Genomic DNA, 19,201 nt, shown 5'->3' on the forward strand with positions numbered 1-19,201 from the left:
TTACCGCGACTTTCGTTCCCATTCAATAAAATTAAAGCTAATTTCCCTTATAGAAGCACGAATACCCTGAGTTTCCACTGAGTGTTCCCAGACTATTCAAAATCCCTGAGAATTCCCGGTTTTCCCGGCCGGTGGACACCCTGCAATACCTACCTATTTGTGAAAGCAGAAAATTTTGTCTGCTGTAGTACTGCCACCGATGACACAAACCGCACTAGGGCAATGCGCGGTGAGCCAATGTGTAACAATCGAGAGACGCTAATGGCGTGCTACATAATCCATATAGAATTGAAACGATCTCCACAGGAATACATACCTGCCTTTAGACAACAGCGGTGCCTCCATATCGGTGTGATATTGGCCGAAAAATTCGGCGTGGAAGCACAGAACAGTCACACCACAAGGGCGCAGTTTGCTAACGAGGCCTTTATTGCGAGATTAGAGGCAAGTGACGAATAGGTGTTGCGACTTGCACTTTCCGGTGGCCCACATTTGTAGACACTTCGCAATGTGGTTCATATAGCAGATTCTGGGTGGGCAAGAACAAATGAATTTTTTCACCGCTTGAGTGCAGCCCATTGCTCGTCCATATTGTTCCATTCTCACAGGAAGCCCGCAGCTGCAATCACCGCACTTTATCTGTATGAGCGCACCGTCTATGGAACTTGGGTTACCCGAGATGCCTGTACCTAATGAAGACGGAGAGAATTTATTTTGCAGACTGAATGAAGTATCCATTTCTGAAATACGCAGTAAACAGGCCGGAAATTGTACGTCAGCTACTGAGGCCTGTTGAATACAATTGCGAATGAATTTTCGCGTAAAGCTCAACATTTTTTGCAAGCGGTATGGTATTTGCCGGTATTATGCGTGAATATTTGGTTTAAAAAAACATTATTTTTCAGCAGAATCTAATAACAGGATCTTCATGCGCAGGGCTCCATCGCTAAGCCATAAATAAAGTGCAACTGCTGGGCGCAACACCATGTGCATCATCCTTTTCCTCCGACTTTTTCATCTTCTTCATTTACGCCCAAGAGACACGCACGTCTGCAAGCCAATTTTAACTGACAGACTTTATTCAACCGCCATATCATCAGTTGTGCAACATACTTCCACGAATATAACCATAAAATTTTCTCATATCCAGGTCCTAAATGTATCCCCATTAAATATCTGCGCATGGGCTTTAATAACAAGCACTGGGTGCCGACACCTCCAGCCGCAGCTGTTTATGTGTGGGGACTTTGTGAGATCAAAAATATATTTGCAGTCAGATATATATATAAGAATGCAACCAACGATCACAAAATATTTCTACTTGGAGTTCAGCCGTAGTGTGCTAGATTTTAGAGTGTACTTTCGACTTGAAATGATTTTAAAACATTAGGCTATCAAAAAACGATCTCAGAAAATAGTGGACCTAGTGCGTTTCCTAAATGTAAAAGAAGTAAATGTGCCTAAATCACACTGAGTGCGAACGAACCGCAGCTACAAAGCACTGGCAGCTCTGCAATAACCTGATCTGAAGAACCACGCCTTCACTATTTAAGTGTTATATTTGGAGGAATGCTGCCAACAAAACGGGGTAAAAGGCTATACTCACCGTTATATCCAGTGTCTGGGCCTTCCGCATCGGGGCTGGGAGCTAAGCATATATAAAACATATATACTTTACATGTGCTGCGTGTGAAAATGTAAACATTTGATCGCCTAAAGAAAGTCAGATAATCCCTAGAAAGGCAAAGGGAAATGCATAGTTGAAACAGGTTAACATTACATAATATTGTTGCGTCCAGAAGACTCATCCTGTTCAGAGGTCGAAGATATGCAGGCACTGTTAGCTAAACGGGAATGTTAGTGACAGAAGCTCTGGAATCGGTGACGCCAAGCCTATTTCTTAGGTAACAAAGAAAAGGAAAAGCGCTTCATTGCCATAACATGTACACCGTACAACGGATATTTGAAAGAAATTGTCCGTATCGCCATTCAAGGATTATTTGGTACGACACTGGCCGCTTGCTAGCAGACCAAATCTGGTGCGTGATGATCCTACTCTCTTCAAACCAAACGGAAAACGTTGAGAACAGCTTTCGACATAGGAATATGCTGCTACTGAACGCTAGCGCAAGAAGAAACCACACGACAAGTACGGGGGGTCTTTACATATGAGACCCTGCTACCTTGACTCACACCCCTAAAATACACATTGAAATAAATTTTATGTACGGCATTTCCAGAGAGTTCTCCGTAGTTCACCACAATTCGTTGAGTATACCTTCCACTCTTTTTTTTACATCTGATGTGTATTGGACCAGATTCGAACTTTATCTGACGAACTTTACCGTCTTCTAAACATCCTTCTCGAAAACCCTCTGTCAACCTCCTTAACCTTGCAAAGCACACACAGCGTGCGACATAAACGGAAATTGGATGGACTTATTCGCTTCTAATTCCGACCTCGCACAGCACAGTATAAAATAAGTGAACTGCTCTATAAATCAAACTTAATTTTTATAGTAAGTAAAAAGCTAATATTTGTTTTATTGAATTATTCACAACTGAGCCTTTCCACCATCCAAAAACACAACTTTAAATTTTCATTTCACTTTGCAAGGCTTATGGGCAGCTTGAAGCATCAAGCTCCGCGTAGGATGCATGATACAGTGAGCATTGCTTAGGTACCCTGCAGTTTATTCCTTTATATAATTTGAACATTGCATTTCCACCACATTGTTCATTCTTTTAAATTGTTGTGGACGTTAAAATCCCAGAAAAAATGGTGTCAAGGGTCAAAAGCAATAAAATAAATGGCTTCATTGCGTTCATGCAACTTTTTTCATTACGTTTCTCCGGTGCATGTTTCTTGACGTCATGATAAAGAAGGTAGTGAAATCAAAACCTCGCAAATGTTCAACAAGTATACGACAAAAGTGGGAGGCAAGAGTTACCATGATGATCATAATATTAACTGCATATTCATTGATCTGGCATAGTACGCCGGAAAACTCACCTGTTTCCACTAGTTACAAATTGCGCTTTATGCGCGAACTTGTATTTATGTGTTTTCTCACTTATTGCAGCATTTCTGGAACCCACACAATGGTTCTTTACAGTAAAAATTCCACAGCGCAGAATTAGGTTACCGCTCAATTGTGCCGCAGCAATCCCATCCAGTTTATCCTTGAAGAGCGTACAAGTTTAACCTATATTAATTCTTTAAATGTGTACAGTTTAGACACTTCGAAAACATCCACCCGACTTATGTAAATACTGGCACTTTCCGTGCCTGCCGCGGAAGTGTGAACTGTGAGGCTAACTCTGTTCACCTAGAACAGGCCACCCAGTAAACAACTTTCTTATGCGCATGCGCATAACCAAAAAGCTTCACGTAGATGTTGAAATATATTTGATTGAATGCGTGCACGCTTTAGCTTATAATGTTACTCGTCCTTACGCATGCTCTGTTACGGTGCATTATTTGCCGAGCTGCCCATGCATAGTGCTTTAGTGGCACTAACGAATAGCATCCTCAACCATGACAGCGCCCGTGGCTCCTGATTCAGTGAGAATTTTCCTGATAGCCAGACTTTTGCCATCGTTGACCGCCAGCAAGTTAGCTGTGAGGTTCCTCAAACGCTGAATTCCCCTGATTCACAAAGAATAAGCAGCGAACCGGCGCAACATGTGAAATTGTTCAGCAGTTTTGGCGTCTTCATGAGCGGCGAAACTCACTAGTGCAGAATTCCATGCCTGGCTTACTGAACCAAGTTGTCTTTGACGTGTTGGCACCAGCACCAAATACCGCAAGGCATGTTTATGGTTAAGTTGCGTAACTCTTCCCGTACAGTATAAGCTAAACATAATCAAATCACGCAACCTTAACGCTATAAAGGACACCTTCATTGAACGTGCGTAAGTGGCCATTCGCTTTTCTATGCCTGTCTGGTAAACGTAGCGAAGGTAATTGCAATATTTTGACGAGACTGAAAATATGTCACTTTGTGTTGGCCTGGAGATTTTTCTCCTTATGCATGGCTGCAGAGTAGCGTAATTTTTCGATATTTAGTACACTACGGGGCAAAGTTTCTTATCACCACATCAACGATTAGCTCTACTGTCAGCGGAATTAACTACACCTCGATACCTTAAACGGTCAGGCAGCAGATGATGTATGAAACGCCGACATTTTAATTTTCTATGGCAGCTGCTGCTGTTCGCCATTCATTGCATCCTCACAACTTTACTCCCAGAAATATTTTCAAGCAGCGTTTTGATCACAGCCATCGTTACTTGTCAGAAAGCCTTTGAAGGCTGCAATGCGCCTGCAACAGCACTCCAGCTTAGAAGCACGGCAAATGTCCCGCCAAATATTGCTAAGCCAGTTGGCTTCGGGAGCCCACGCTAAATCCACAAATGAGGTAGGGCAAGGATACGTGGGTCGGGCCTCTTTTAAAGTCAGAAACGTGAAGAGGAAAGTTAGTTTTGAAGACCCAGGAACGCAGATAATAAAATAAGTGGGTGGCTGAAGTCCACAAGTATCTGTACCCGAACAGCGCGCAGACAGAAAGGAGGAAGAGGTGAAGAAAGTTGGCAACCAGATACAGGGTAAATGAATGTGTAAAGAGACAACCAGGAGTCATCAAAAAGAAAGTTAAGGAGGCAGAACCAATTAATTGGATTCAACGAATGGAAACAAATCAGACCATGGAGATTTACAAGAACCTCAAAAAAGAAATTAGAAGGGAAAATATATACGATAAGACCAAGGGATGCGCCTTTCTATTTGAGGCTCAGGCTCCCTGCCTATGGACAACACACCAAAGCAATTATTCGTAACAAGATGAGGTATCTGAAGCAAAAATACATGTAGCACGGCGTAAGGTGGTTTTTGTTTTCTATAATACGCTCAGAAGCCAAGTTCTTGCTCTTCTCAAGGTACAGCATGACAGAAGGCTTGGTGCTGCTATTCCTAAGTTCAAGTTCGTGTTGCTCACAGGTTAATACTTTAGAAGGCTTGAACTGGAAATAGGAAGAGAAACCTGTTCGCTGAAGGGCAGGCAGCAGTGTTTTTGTGTGCGTGTGTGTGAACTGCGTGCGCTGCACTTGGAATTGTATTTTAATCTGCTATGTGCTTTTTGAAATTTGTTGTCGTACTTGCCAAAACATCTTCAGCCTTCATAGAATAATTTCGTCGACCGTTTTTCAACACGTACGCTGACTCACTTGTGTATAATACTCATTCTTCAATTGTTCAACATGCGTAATATTTATTCGCATCCTATTTGCGTGAACGAAGTGCAAATTCGCCTCACTGTTTCTTTAGGATTGCTTAAGCATCGAAGTCCTGCTTATCCTTTCTACGGGAGTTTTCTTTCATCTGGAGCGCCGGGTAGCATCGGAGGGATAGTGTCACACATTAATTGCAGATGCACACTCGGAACCTGCATGATGCGTTCAACGAATTGCTCCTCGAAGTGGCGCTCACACACGGTTAATGCGGTTCAAACTTTTTGTGGACATGACACAATGCAAGCTCACGTTTCTAGGAATGTTCTAGGTCTCGTGGTGTCAAAATCAATGACATTTCAGGTAATGGCATGCATTTGTCTATCGATCATACGGCTCGACGCAAAGTAATTTGTGCTCTTGTGGTTGGTTATCTTTTGTACAGGAAGATTTTCACTCTGTCTCGAAGGCTCCCAAGCTTCACATTCACCAGCATCACCACAGTATTCACCTCGCTCCTTAAATTGCTAAATAAATTCTGGGAAATCTAAGAACTATCGTGATTACTAGCGTAGCGCACCGTGTGGTGAACCAACCATCATCATCATCATCATCATTATCATCATCAGCCTGTTCACCATCACCAATGCTTTTCGACCTGGTCATGTCAAAAGTGGCAAAGGGATTAAAAGGGATAGAGGGCATTCACTTTACCATTTATGCAGACGATGTGACCATATTGACCGCTGAAGGAAGTATGGGACATTCGGAAAGGAGACTTCAGAGGAGCATTTATGAGGTAGAGTCTATATTAGAAGACATGGAACTCAAATGCTCTGCTGCTAAGTCTGAATTCCTTGTACTCAAGAACAGAAGACGGGGTAGAAAATCGAGGGGACATGTTCACGAGGAAGAACCCAGGTTAATACTAACCACGAAGGCAGGCGAATGTATTAAGAAAGTAGTATCCATTAGAGTCTTAGGGTTATTCCTGGAGGCAAACGGGGCAAATGGAAGCACAATACGACACATCACAAGCAAGACTGAGGAGGTAATGAGACTACTACGGAGAATCACTAACAGACACAGAGGGCTGGGAGAGGAGAGCGCCACGAGACTGGTCCACGCTTTCGCCTTGTGTCACTTCTCATATGTAGCTGGGATGCTCAGTTGGACACAGGCAGAGCTAAACAAGTTGAACAGATTAATTAAACGTCTAGTCAAAACAACAGTGGGGTAACCGATTAACACGTCGGATAATAAATTAATGAAACTGGAGCTCCACAACACAATAGCCGAGATAATTGAAGCTCAGCAAATTGCCCACAGAGAGAGGCTCTCTGGAACAAGGACAGGTAGAGTAATACTAGAAGAGGTAAGGTGGTGCCCAACCGAATCCCAAATTTCGGGTGAAGGCACAGTAGAACTAAAAGATAGCATAAGAGCGATAATCAAGACGACTCCTTTCCCCAGAAATATGCACCCGGTGCACAATCTGGAAATACGGAAGGCAAGGGCCAAAGCTCTTCTGCAAGAGATAGAACACGACAGAGAACATGCGGCTTTTGTAGATTCTGCATGGGTCAGAGGAAAGAATGCCTTTACGGCAGTAGTAGTAGATGCAGATGGTCTCACTCGGGATGCTATTACAATCATGACTAAAGACACGACAGTCGCGGAACAAGTAGCGATAGCATTGGCTTTAAGAAATAATAAGTGGACGAAGATTTACAGTGCCCCCTAAGATGGGCTATTAGACACTTTACCAATGGCTTTGGAACCAAAAGGGCTGCCCAGATGATCGGTGAGTTGGACTACCGAAGGATCGAAATCCGCTAGTTTCCTGCGCACATGAGGTCTGTCGATCCATCTCAGAAGAGTTTAAACGAGATGGCTAACGCAGCTGCACGAGGACTTACTATCCGTGCACTACGCGACCAGGACCTTAAGAATATACAGGAGGAGAACAGCGACCAATTACTTACATATAATGAAATCACAAGGCATTACTACATGAACAGAAGGTTAATCCCCCTGCCACACGCTAAGCTCAATAGAGCTCAAGCGGTGACTCTGAGATTGTTGCAGATAAGAACTTATCCAAGTCCCAACTTTATTAACAAGATATATCCAGAAAGAGAGGTCGTAATGGCATCATTACTCTGGATCACATGCTTTGGCAATGTCCTGTGTCTTTCACAGACTGTGACAGGAGAGAGGCTGATGGCGGCGAGTCCTACACAGTGGAGTTCTCTTCGATCAAGTACAGGCCGTCCAGAAGGCCTACGATACAGCGGTAAGGTTAAACCTTGCTGTCCCGACGTTGGAGCCGCCTGCATCAACCTAAGGGTTGATCTTCAGCACATTAATAAAGTTCATCATACCATACCATACCATAGGCCACATTATGCGCCATTTAGTGGTCAAAGCATTCTGCGTTGGTTCCAGCCGACACGTTGGAGCTTATACTTCGATTGCAATGCATCAAATAATGTAAAGGATCAATTTTATATGTTTGTGGACGCACTTTTTGCCGCAGTTGTTCTGCTAGACAGCACATATTCATGTAACGTAGATTCCGCAGTTTGAATAATACTTAGTGCGCAGTTGGTTCAGAAGAAAACAGTGGGCGCATAGACGTTGGATAAAACTGGAATTCGCATCTATGGTTTCCACGTGCTGGCTCCAATATTTGTAATGCACTGCACATTACGTGGGACGATATATTCTAAAATAGTTCACATCTAATTCTCCAATCATTCGTGAACTGAAGCGCGGAAGTATATTATTGATATCTTATCTTAACGCACTCACCATATTTGAAAGCTTTAGGTTTTTCCTCTTAACTTTCGGGAGCAGCGTAACATTCATCTGTTTAAAGATGGAGGAATCGATCTTCGAACCGCGATTGGTGGCTACTGCCAGTTAATTTGCCGGCTACCGCTAGCCTTTTGTTTCTTGCCAGTTTACTTGGCACAATAACTAAATATAGGCATTAACCCATTAAGGACCGGTTTCTTTTTATTTTCCTGCTATATTGAAATAAATCTTATATATTACCTTCCCTTTACACTAATAATTCACGTGCAAAAAATTATTACTCTTGCCTAATTAGTTTTTGAAATATAGCCCGTGACCATATGGTCACACTGGGCCCTTACACTACAGCAAAATACGAGAAGTGAAAAACATTTATTTCAAGCCATCAAACACCACAGAAACATACATAGCGAATAGTCGAGCACTTATTTAGTGTGATAAGGTTGAAATCATCGAATACAGATGCCGACGTAATACATTTTGTATTGTGTGTGCACCGCGCTGTTGCGATTATCTCATTGACAACACCACCTCTTGCCATTAGGTATTGCTGCAACAAAGTGGGCCACTTGGTCACACTTTGTACCAGTCAGGACACCACCAGTCTTTGGGATTCTGCATTGACCAGGTTCTCTAGGCTTATTGTCCCATCGCATCAAGTAGCCTTGGGCAATTTGCCTGCGTAATTCCACCTGCGTGACGTTGAATCCTGTGCTACGTATTAGCGCCCAACGTTTCTGATAGACACATTACAAAGTCAAGTGAAAGTCGGCCACCACCACTTTTTGCTACGTATTGCAATCCTGTAGGCGCCTACATTTGCATTGATCTGGTCCGTACTTCCCATAAAACTTGTACTGAGCAGCATTGTTTGGACGGGCCGTCTTGATTCGCTTCTCCTGAACACGAGAGTACCTGTCGGCAGATGATATTGGCTCTACGCCTTGAATTGTGCTTAGGATCGTTACTACAGAATTGTACATTCAGCGGACAACAAACATCCCATTGTCGCTCAGCACGGGCTCTTCGTGCCCGCAAGGTTGGCGCTTGACGAATTCTGGCCGAGTGATAGCGCACGCTTTGGGAACACGGTTCTGCTTCTCTGTGCCCGTGCCTTCGTAGCCCTGTGGCTTGAGATACTTCAGTAGCTGCGTGCTTGTGAATAAATTATCGAAATAGAAAAAAAAGGAATGTGGTGCGTCTCTGCTGCGAGTTCATCGACCATTTGAAGAAGTGGTGCCACTGTCTTTCCGAAATCCTTCCTATATTTTCCACATGTTCCGGGATCCAATGCTTCCCTTATTTATTTATTTTGTTTATACATACTGCAGCCTCTTTATGGGGCTATTGCAGAAGTGGGTTAAACAAAAAGAAGTCATACAAAAAACAATACACTTTGAAGTTTGGAAGGTATCCCTTGTCGCCATTTGGGCATCATATTTTATACCCAAGGGGGATAGGTTTTCCGCGTATAAATTGTTTGCAGCCATGGCGATCATAATACTCAATCATACTTTCGTCATAGCTCGGGTGACGCACAGGTTGAAAGTGCTCCAGAAACCTTGCTTTCAATTGTTCCATCAATGGACGCAACTTTGCCAACTTGTCACTAAGTGTTAGGCTTGTATTTCGCACAGTGCAGGAATCGCATTATCTGTACAAAGCGATTTCATTGTATAGCATTGTAGGACATCGTGTTGCACATATCCGTGCCGCTGTCCCAATAGCAGTTCTTCCCTGGCGAGCCGTTATAGAAAACTTATCTTAATTCTTCTTTGGTAATCTCCGGTTCGGGCGTATTCAAAAATAACGCATACTTTCTTCTTTCTTCGACTAGCAGCTCCATGACGGTTTCGTCGAAAAAGAGTTCGAACAACTCAACAGGTGAAAAGTCCCTCTAAGCAGCAAACTTTGGGTCAGGATATATGCCAAGGCTCTTCTGCAGATCACCCTTCATCCACTTAGAAGCAGTGAATAATTTCGCAGGAATGGCCGCATCAACTACAGCAGAAGAAACCTCTGATGTTCCGTCACATTGCCCGCCGGGGCAATGTCACATCGTCCGAGTCGCATCCACCAATGCGGCGACTGTCAGTGAAAACAGTTTCAGCGCCGGCTGATAGCTGCCGCCCGCTTAGATTGTCAATGAGCCCGCCTGAGTCTTCATCGGCCGAGTCTTCATCCCAATGAGTGCTAGCCTCTGGCGGCTTAATATAAATCACCCACACAGTCGTCATCTTCCTCTTCGCGTATCATCGCTATTTCTTCCAACCTCAACCTATTCAGACAATAAAATGAGAAATAACTATTGCTGGAACGCGCCAGCAGCCATTCAAGTGATGAGAATGCAGTTAAAAAATAAAATGAAAAGTTAGGTAGCCTAAAGGCCCAGCATGACCGTATGGCAACGCGCAAGATAACACGCTTGTTCATGGATAAATCAAACAGCAATCTTTCACAAATGCTCATCGAAGGTTACATATTCAAAGAGCAACACGGAGGTAAGGATATCCGAACGTTGATTAAACAAGTAGTAAAAAAAAACACTTGCCCCTTGGAGTGTTCCATGGCTACGCTACTCGCAGAGCAACACTTATTCCCGCCTTTGCGAGGGACTCCCACAAAACGACTGACAGCTGCTGGAACTTCGTATCCCTAAAGCGAACTCTAATTCGTCAAAGGGCATGTCAAAGGTGATTTTGGTGCCGTTTTGTTAATCTTAATTGAAATCCACTGCGCAGACAAACGTGACCATATGGTCACGCTGGTCTTTTTAAACAAAGACACCTTCGTGAAAAAGAAATGAATCACTAAGAATAGCGCAGTCACCGACAGAATATGTCCCTAATTCACCTCATTTCGACATACTCCTCTTTAAGAGCACCTTCGTCGCCGTTTTATTTATGCCAGTACTTCCAAATAATCCCATTACCGTACCATTCCATGCAAGATTTATAAAACTTGCCAAATCAAGTGTTTATGGCTCGTAACATAATATGGTCATTGAATTAGGGAAATAACTGTACGAGAGGAATGTGCAATACAGAAAGGCTTTATCTCCACCTGATGGCTACTATCATCAAGTACTTTGCAAGATGCGATTTCATAGCAATAATAACTTATGAACTGTGACTTACCCAAATCCAGCATTACATCAATTTTCTGGTCGATGTGCGGGTCGATCTTCTGCTCTTTGACTGCTGAACCTAGTGAAACATAAACGAAAAGATGCCACACATGGCATAAATGAATAAATAAAGCAAGAAAGCAACATATTATATACATATATATATATATATATATATATATATATATACATATATATATACATATATATATATATATATAGATATAGATATATATATATACAGCTTGCAGAATAACTAACAAAGTCGCTTGTATAACTTTGCAGTCATTCATCTGAAAGATCGCACCAAATTGTGTAATAGAACCCTAACTGAACCCAATCTCTTGATTGCCAATTGCGCCGCTGATATCTCTAAATTCAGTGGATGGTAGGTTAATGGTTGATGTCGAAATCCCCGTGTGAATTTTATTAGTTGGGTTTTATAGAATTTCAACGTATTATATACAGAATTTATCATATAAGTCATATGATAAGATACTGTGACATGCTCTAAACCAATCATATACGCAAAATATTGCGAGGTTGTATCTCTATTGGTAGTTGTATTCCAAGTAAAGAAAATCGGCCAATAGAGAATGCTTAAATACTTTTTGGCTTCAGCTGAATGTCGACAGAAGCACGATACAACGAAATATATATACAGAAGGCGGCTAATCAGAATTCTTTTTTTACCTAAAGCATCACTCTAGTTCAGCAGCCAAGCAATGCCTCTTTATTCAAGTAACCCAGTTATCGAATCTGACAGAATATTGCTGTGAGTTTTCTGCTAAAATTTCCAGCGTGCTCGTTGGAGCGATGCGTGGCGCCATGCAGTGTGCTGCAGGAGGCTTGGTGTGCTGCGGATGCAAGGGTCAGGTTGTGAAGGCCAGCCGAGAATTTTGGCATCTTAATGCGGGCGCTGCGTCCCGACTCAGCCAGTGTTGGAGGTCGGGTTGTCTGCTGCATTTCGGAGTGGCGGCCAAATTGTTCGAGGGAACGGCAACACGGAAACATCTGCTTTGTGACAGAAGATCACACTTCCATTGCCGGCTCTCACCTTAACCCTGACTTTGTTATGACGTGTAGTCACGGTTCACGAGTTAACTCTATTCCTGTGGCGTATTTGTCAAATTTAAAGCGCAACGTTGTTCCGAAGAAATAGGACGAGAATATTTCCTGCTTGTTACAGTCGGGTATGAAACCGAAACCTCCTTCACGGCTTTGGGAACAATCTACTGTAAAAGCCGTAAGATGCGGCGTCATCATCATCGCAAGATGGCGGCAGAGCTCGCTCACTTGAAAGTTGCTGAAGGTTCCGTTTGTGCTTGACAATGATCGTTTTCGAAAATACTCTCACTTTGGCGAGATTTCACGTGACAGGGCGTCGGATGGGTTGCCGTATACGGCAACAAGCGTTTCTGGCGCCCTGCCAAGGTCGCTATCTGTGATGAGTTCCATGAACACACTTCGCTGCCTGCTTCGACAAGTTCCTAAAATCTCGTGGAAGTGAAACTCCTATCTCAAAAAATGATCGCTCAAGAATATCGCCTTGTGTGTTTAATGTCTGAGGCCACGAAGCGCGAATGGCGACGATGACGCACTGCTTTCATTAAGAAACATAACTTAAAAAAAAGATCTTCCCATCTGTGAGAGGAAATTTCACCACTTGCCTTCGTGAACGATATGACATGCTATATTTCTTTATAAATCATGGTCCCGTTATATACTACCTCCCTTTTGTTTACTTAGTTTATGCCCACGAGAATTAGGTGCGTATTAGGTTCGGTGGCGTGTTGCAATAGTACTAATATGGTTTGTGTAGGTGAGTGACGCCACGCGTATTTCTTTCGTGCACAAAGATACGGTAGCTTTTGATTCGAACCCCACGAGACAGACCAAACTCCTACACATGACGGGAGCTCCCGCCACCTTTCTTGCACGCTGAAACGATCAACGGCACAACCGCCAGCATCGTTGTTGGATCGAGAAAATGGAGCGCGGGATCGAGGTTTAGACTCTCGGTCTGGCGTTACAGCATGGGAATATATACGACAGCATGAACAGGCAGCTGGGTACTAAAAAGACGTTGCATTTCATACATTTGTTTGATCCTACGGAATCAAAGATCTCCCTGTGCGACACTTTAGCGCACCTCTTCGATCAATTCCAAAATATTGACACAGAGATGCTTGCAGATTTACGCCACCGCTATCTATTCACAGCGTGTTTACAGGAGGTATTCAGAGACCTAGATTGGTAAGAATTGGGGATAAAAGTTAATGGAGAATACCTTAGTAACTTGCGATTAGCTGATGATATTACCTTGCTTAGTAACCAGGGGACCAATTGCAATGCATGCTCACTGACCTGGAGAGGCAAAGCAGAAGAGTGGGTCTAAAAATTAATCCGCAGAAAACTAAAGTAATGTTTAACAGTCTCGGAAGAGAACTGCAATTTACAAAAGGTAGCGAGGCACTGGAAGTGGTAAGGGAATACATCTACTTAGGGCAGGTAGTGACGGATGATCCGGATCATGAGACGGAAATAATCAGAAGAGTAAGAATGGGCTGGGGTGCGTTTGGCAGGCATTCTCAGATCATGAACAGCAGGTTGCCACTATCCCTCAAGAGAAAAGTGCATAATAGCTGTGTCTTACGGGTACTCATCTATGGGGCAGAAACCTGGAGGCGTACGAAAAGGGTTCTACTTAAATTGAGGACGACGCAATGAGCTACGGAAAGAAGAATGATGGGTGTAACGTTAAAGGATAAGATAAGAGCAGATTGGGTGAGGGAACAAACGCGAATTAATGACATCTTAGTTTAAATAAAAAAAAAGGAAATGGGCATGAGCAGGACATCTAATAAGGAGGGAGTATAACCGATGGCCACTAAAGGGTTACGGACTGAATTCCAAGGGAAGAGATGCGTAGGAGGAGGCGGCAAAAAGTCAGAGGTGGGCGGACGGGATAGAGAAGTGCGTAGGGACGACATGGCCACAATTAGTACATGACCAGTGTTGATGGAGAAGTCTGGGAGAGGCCTTTGCCTTGCAGTGGGCGTAACCATGCTGATGATGATGATGATGATCTGAATATGTCACACACCGACTCTATACCCTCCTGTGAAGGCCTCCCAAACAAGGCCCTCGATGCAGACTTCAGCGAGCTGAAGTGCGCTACTCACTAAATTAACGTCATACCACGTCGGCCCCGGACCCCGGCGGGGTCTCGAAGCCCTCCTGAACTTTAACCTCACCTCCCTATCGACGTCAAGCGACCTTATGAACCACCCACTTGGGGGAAGGCAAACACCCCAAACCATAGGATATGCTCAAGTCATATTTATTCTGAAACCCGGTAAACCCCTCTCGAGCAAAAAAGCATTTCGTCATGTAATCCTCTCCTCCCGTCTACCGAAGTTTTAGAGCTCGTTTTCTTCAACCTATTCCAAAATCACTTGCGAAACCACTACTTTCTCCCCCACCCCCACTATGATCCCATTTTGCACCCAACTGTCCCCGCGGGACATCATGCTTCAAACCTTGCGAGAAGTTCGTGACCCCGCCCACAACGTGCACGATGGCCAAGCTAACCGAAGCTTTCGACATCAGGCATGACGCCCTCCTCACTAACATCTCCCTCGAAAATCTCGGTGAATGCTCGTTCAACTACGTATTCCCTTTCCTATCCGGTCAGACTGCCGAGATAAGGCTAGGCAGTTTGAGGTAGGGTCCAGTACTCCTAGGCCGTCGCGACCTACCACAAGGTTCGTTTCTTTCGTCATTCTTCTTTAAACGTCACCCTTATGATACTTCCCCCTAAACTCGCCGTCATTCTGGGCCTGCAGCACTCCTTCTATACGGACGACATCACCCTGTGCGTAACCGTGTGGCATAACAGCCAAGTAGACGAGACCGGGCGGAACGCGGCCGATGTGATCGTGCTTGACATCTCGGAGTAGGACTCGAGTGTTCCCATGGTAATTCCAAATTTCTATTCACCACGGGCTCATCACCAAGCCTTGCCCCCCTTCCTGCCCTCCAGATAACTGCACGCCGCCTCCCTATAAAGTAGCTCACCACATTGTGCGTTCTCGGAAACCTCCTCAGAGAAACCGTGTGAAATTCTCGTTAAGCTCACCACAACGATTACTAAAACCTCCCGCCTCTAACGGGAAATTGCATAGCAGCATCACGGCATGAAGGAAGCTGAAGGAATTTTATTGCTGCATTGATATTTTATATCTCCCGACTTTACCATAAGTGGCCACTACGTGCTAGCCAATACTTCTCACCTTCGCCTTCGTAGATGAGGTTTATACTGTCTGAAGACATCAACTTGGGATTTTCTGTTTTATTCACACGCTCAATAGAACTCGCCACCTGTGCCTCGCTCGTGAGATTTGGCTTTTTTTAGTAATACCGAGATATTTCTCTACACCTGTTGCCATCCTACTATGACCATTTTTTCTCCTTTTCTTCAATAAAACATTTCTATGATAAATTTGAGGACTTAGGTTTACCTGTCGGTGAGTCTATTTGAGTCTGTACCACACTTTCCTTCTTGCCGAAGTTATCTAGAATGACGTCTTTCATGCACCGCAGCGGGTCCTCTTCCTCGAACATGCTACCGCGTTTATTTTTCAAGCCGTTAGCGAATTTCTAGTTAGGTCTCCAAGTTCTTCCTCACTCTAGAATCTCTTTTTTGAACATTTGACTCTTACGCGAATGCCATGCACCCAATGTTCGTTTACACAACTACAGCGCAAGCGGTTATGGGCCCCTTCGAATAGCCGTTTGGGTTGGCGATGCTGTCCTCCGCCACCACCGCCACCGCCGGTGTCCTTAGCAGCTATCGCAAGGATTTAGAAAAAAAATGCCCTGTTATAACCGGTATTGAGTCCAGGCCAGCTACGAGGGCATCAGCTACTCTACCATTGTGTCAAGCCAGCGCTTGGTGGCACTCAGCAGGAACATGCCCTATAAATATGTCCTAGCACGAAACGAAATACGCGATGTAACATGCGTGCCGCGTAACGCCGATACGTACACATTTTGCATTGTAGTGGCATATTATTACAGCAGGATAGAACGCCATGCAGTAGATGCACAGGTAGCGGTAAAGTCAGCTAAAGAAGATTTGAGAAAGAAAAAGAAGTTTCAGGAGATTTAGAGAAGTTAGACATAGTACAGAATATAGAAAAGCGATAGCACTTGGTTCTGGTCAAGTATCTGGCGGTTTTCTTTTGTTATTTTTTTACCTAATTGATTTCGACCATTTGTACCAAAATCTCTTTCTACCAATATCTCTTAAGAATATATTTTGTTACAATATCTGTAATTACCTACTGATCTGCAATGTGTCTGTCATCGCCAGGCCAGGAAGCTTCCTCGTGGTCAGCTTCTCTTCCTTCCCCTGACTTGCCCGCGGAGCTTTTCTTACGCAGTGGGACGAGCAACATACCTGCGGCTTTACTCCCGAGTGATGGCGGCAATTCAAACCGACTTCAGGATGGCCTGGGCCAATTTTCAACAAATCCGCGAGGTTCGACAATGTGGCAGCGGGGCATTTTTTGCTCTTCGTCAGACCGGGCTTCTGTTCAATACTTACTGAAGTTCGATGCTTTTGCGACACATCCGCTGAGCAGTTTCATTCCTGATCACCTGAATGTACTGAAGGCCTAGCACGCGGTGTAGACATAAGTCTAAGTCCTGCACAAATGTTGCAAAAATTTTTCAGTGGTAGCCGTGTTTTTTCTGTATTTTTGCAGCCGTGTCGTTGATAATAAGTGCATGCCCAAGGAAACAGTCATTGCTACATTTACTGGACTGAACCGCGCATCGAAAATCAAGGCATGACGACTGATATACAGAGTTGAGCCTCAATTACACTTTGTCCTTCAATGTATAAAATGCTGGTGGTTTGGGAACTCCATAAAAGGTTCCAGGTCGAACACACGGTGCCGGATTTGTGGAGAAGCTCATAATTCAATTGGCTGTTCTTCACTTATTGAGTCCTGCTGACTTTGCGATGGTACTCACCCTACAGATGAGCCTAACTGCCTAGCATGGTCAACATAAATAGAAATCCTTGAAATAATTGATAGACGTAATCGCGAGGCCATTGGTTCAATGCAGAGCAGGACTCAAAGGTATGCTGGTCCCGTAAAACTGTGTAGATGGAAACTCAATCTCTCAGTCTGTGGTAGTTTGCGTTGGAAAGGTGTCGGAGAGACAGGGAGGAATACAAGAAGGCAGGGATATTAACAATTCAATAGCCCGGTTGGCTACCCTACGCTGGAGTAAGCGCGAAGGAGAAGAGAGAGAAGGGAAAGAGAAGGTGTAGATACGTGTAAGGACAGCACTTGAGTGAAAGCCGAAAGACGAGGGAAAAAGCAATGGGGCCCATTGTGACAAATCGCACCGAGTCGCTTGTTCAGAGGATGTCCTTACAAATAGTTCCCTGGTTAAAACTTACTAATAAAGCCAACATTGAGGATCATGTGCCGAGTCCACCGGGGAATTCACCTAGTGAAGTGTCGCCCGTGCAGCCATTGACCAATAACGATTTACCAGAGCCATCAACTTCTGAAAAAGTTGACCACATCCATGTGTTGAACAAAGATGGGAGAGCCAATCAAGATGAGTAATGGATCCCCGATCTCTTAAACTAAAGAGATCACCGATGGAGAAAAAGTCTAGCTGTCCCAGCAACTTCAAAGCAAAAATGTCCGTGAGAGAGATTTTTACTAAGAATGAATTCTTGAAAAAGAGCGTTATAGACCGAGCAGTCTCGGTTGCACGGATTTGTTTATCATAGGAAGTTTAACAGCAATTCCGAGCAACTGTCGTTCCATGCTTTCAACTGCAACAGCTTTATTATATACTGCTTCTAAATATTATCCGGGTATTTTTATATTACAGTAAGCTTGGCTTGCTGCTGGCGAGACTTCTCTTCTAAAAAATTGCGATGTTCTCGTTTGGATCGCCTTTCCCGAGGCGGTGGTTTAGTTTTTTTTATTTAAGCAATGATCTGCCATAGCGCTACTATAGCGCAAAGCATATAATTACCAAACTGTGAGCCATGAATATAACATTTCCTGTTTGCACGCCTTTTTTCTATAATTAACACGAACTTCCCCGCTGGAGCGTAATACACCCGTTATCTCGATACCTCCATTGCTTGCTATCAGATGAACACCATACTACTAGGCGATCTTAATTCTCATCATGTATCATGGGGTTTACGAACAGACAATTGTGGCAAACTGTTATGGGATTGGGTTATATTAAATCACTTCTCTTTTTGAAATTCGAGGGTACATACTTTTGTTCGGGGTCAGTCGCGATCTCCCATAGGTCTTACATTTGCTACCTCGAACATTTCAGTTACACTCTGGAACACTGATGAATCCGATAAAAAGTGATCACCTCCCTGTAATTTTTGAACTACCCGTTAAGACGCTTAGAGAGCTAGAAGTTAGATATTTATTTAAAGATGCGGTAAAATCAGCGTTAAACGCCCAGGAGGGCATGGAGAGGGATAGTAAAGCAATGAGCCCACGTTCAATGCTAAAACAGTAATTAAAAAGGCTAAATTTGTTGTACCACCTACTGCGGGTGCGTCATATTGTGCCTGGTGGAAGTGTGACTGTGAGAGAGATTTTATGCGTCGAAAACCTGCATGGAAAAATACTTCCATAACCAATGCTCTGTACCTTTGGGCGGATTGTACATATACAGCTAATACATTTAAGCGAACTCTTTCTAAAGCTAAGGACGATAATGATATTTTGATTCAAGCCCTTACACATATCTCTCGAAGTTTAGCAATAAAGAAGCCCTGCTTAAATTTCTTCGAAACCCGTAAAATTATACCGGCGCCCATGAATATCAATTCCATCGTTCTATCAACAGATGATTTATCAGAGTCACTTGAGAAAATTGCTCAAGGACTTGCACGATGCCGATAGGACTATTGAAACCTCCTTCGGGAGACGACTTTGTGGAGATTACAGTGGCAGA

General features: G+C 43.7%; 1 protein-coding gene across 3 annotated transcripts in view; it reads right to left on the reverse strand.

The window, feature by feature from the left end:
- Positions 1 to 406: 406 nt before the first annotated feature.
- Positions 407 to 19,201, reverse strand: part of LOC142579794 (uncharacterized) — a 79,408-nt gene continuing 60,613 nt past the window's right edge. For all 3 annotated transcript variants that reach the window (XM_075690369.1, XM_075690367.1, XM_075690368.1), the window contains 3 exons: positions 11,187 to 11,255; positions 1,607 to 1,648; positions 407 to 689 (listed from right to left, as the gene is read on the reverse strand). In XM_075690369.1, coding sequence (XP_075546484.1) covers positions 439 to 689; positions 1,607 to 1,648; positions 11,187 to 11,255 — 362 coding nt within the window. In that variant the 3' untranslated portion in view covers positions 407 to 438. The remainder of the gene's footprint in view (positions 690 to 1,606; positions 1,649 to 11,186; positions 11,256 to 19,201) is intronic.

The sequence above is a fragment of the Dermacentor variabilis genome, chromosome 4 (genome assembly GCF_050947875.1).
Source record: "Dermacentor variabilis isolate Ectoservices chromosome 4, ASM5094787v1, whole genome shotgun sequence".
Taxonomy (NCBI): Eukaryota; Metazoa; Arthropoda; class Arachnida; order Ixodida; family Ixodidae; genus Dermacentor; species Dermacentor variabilis.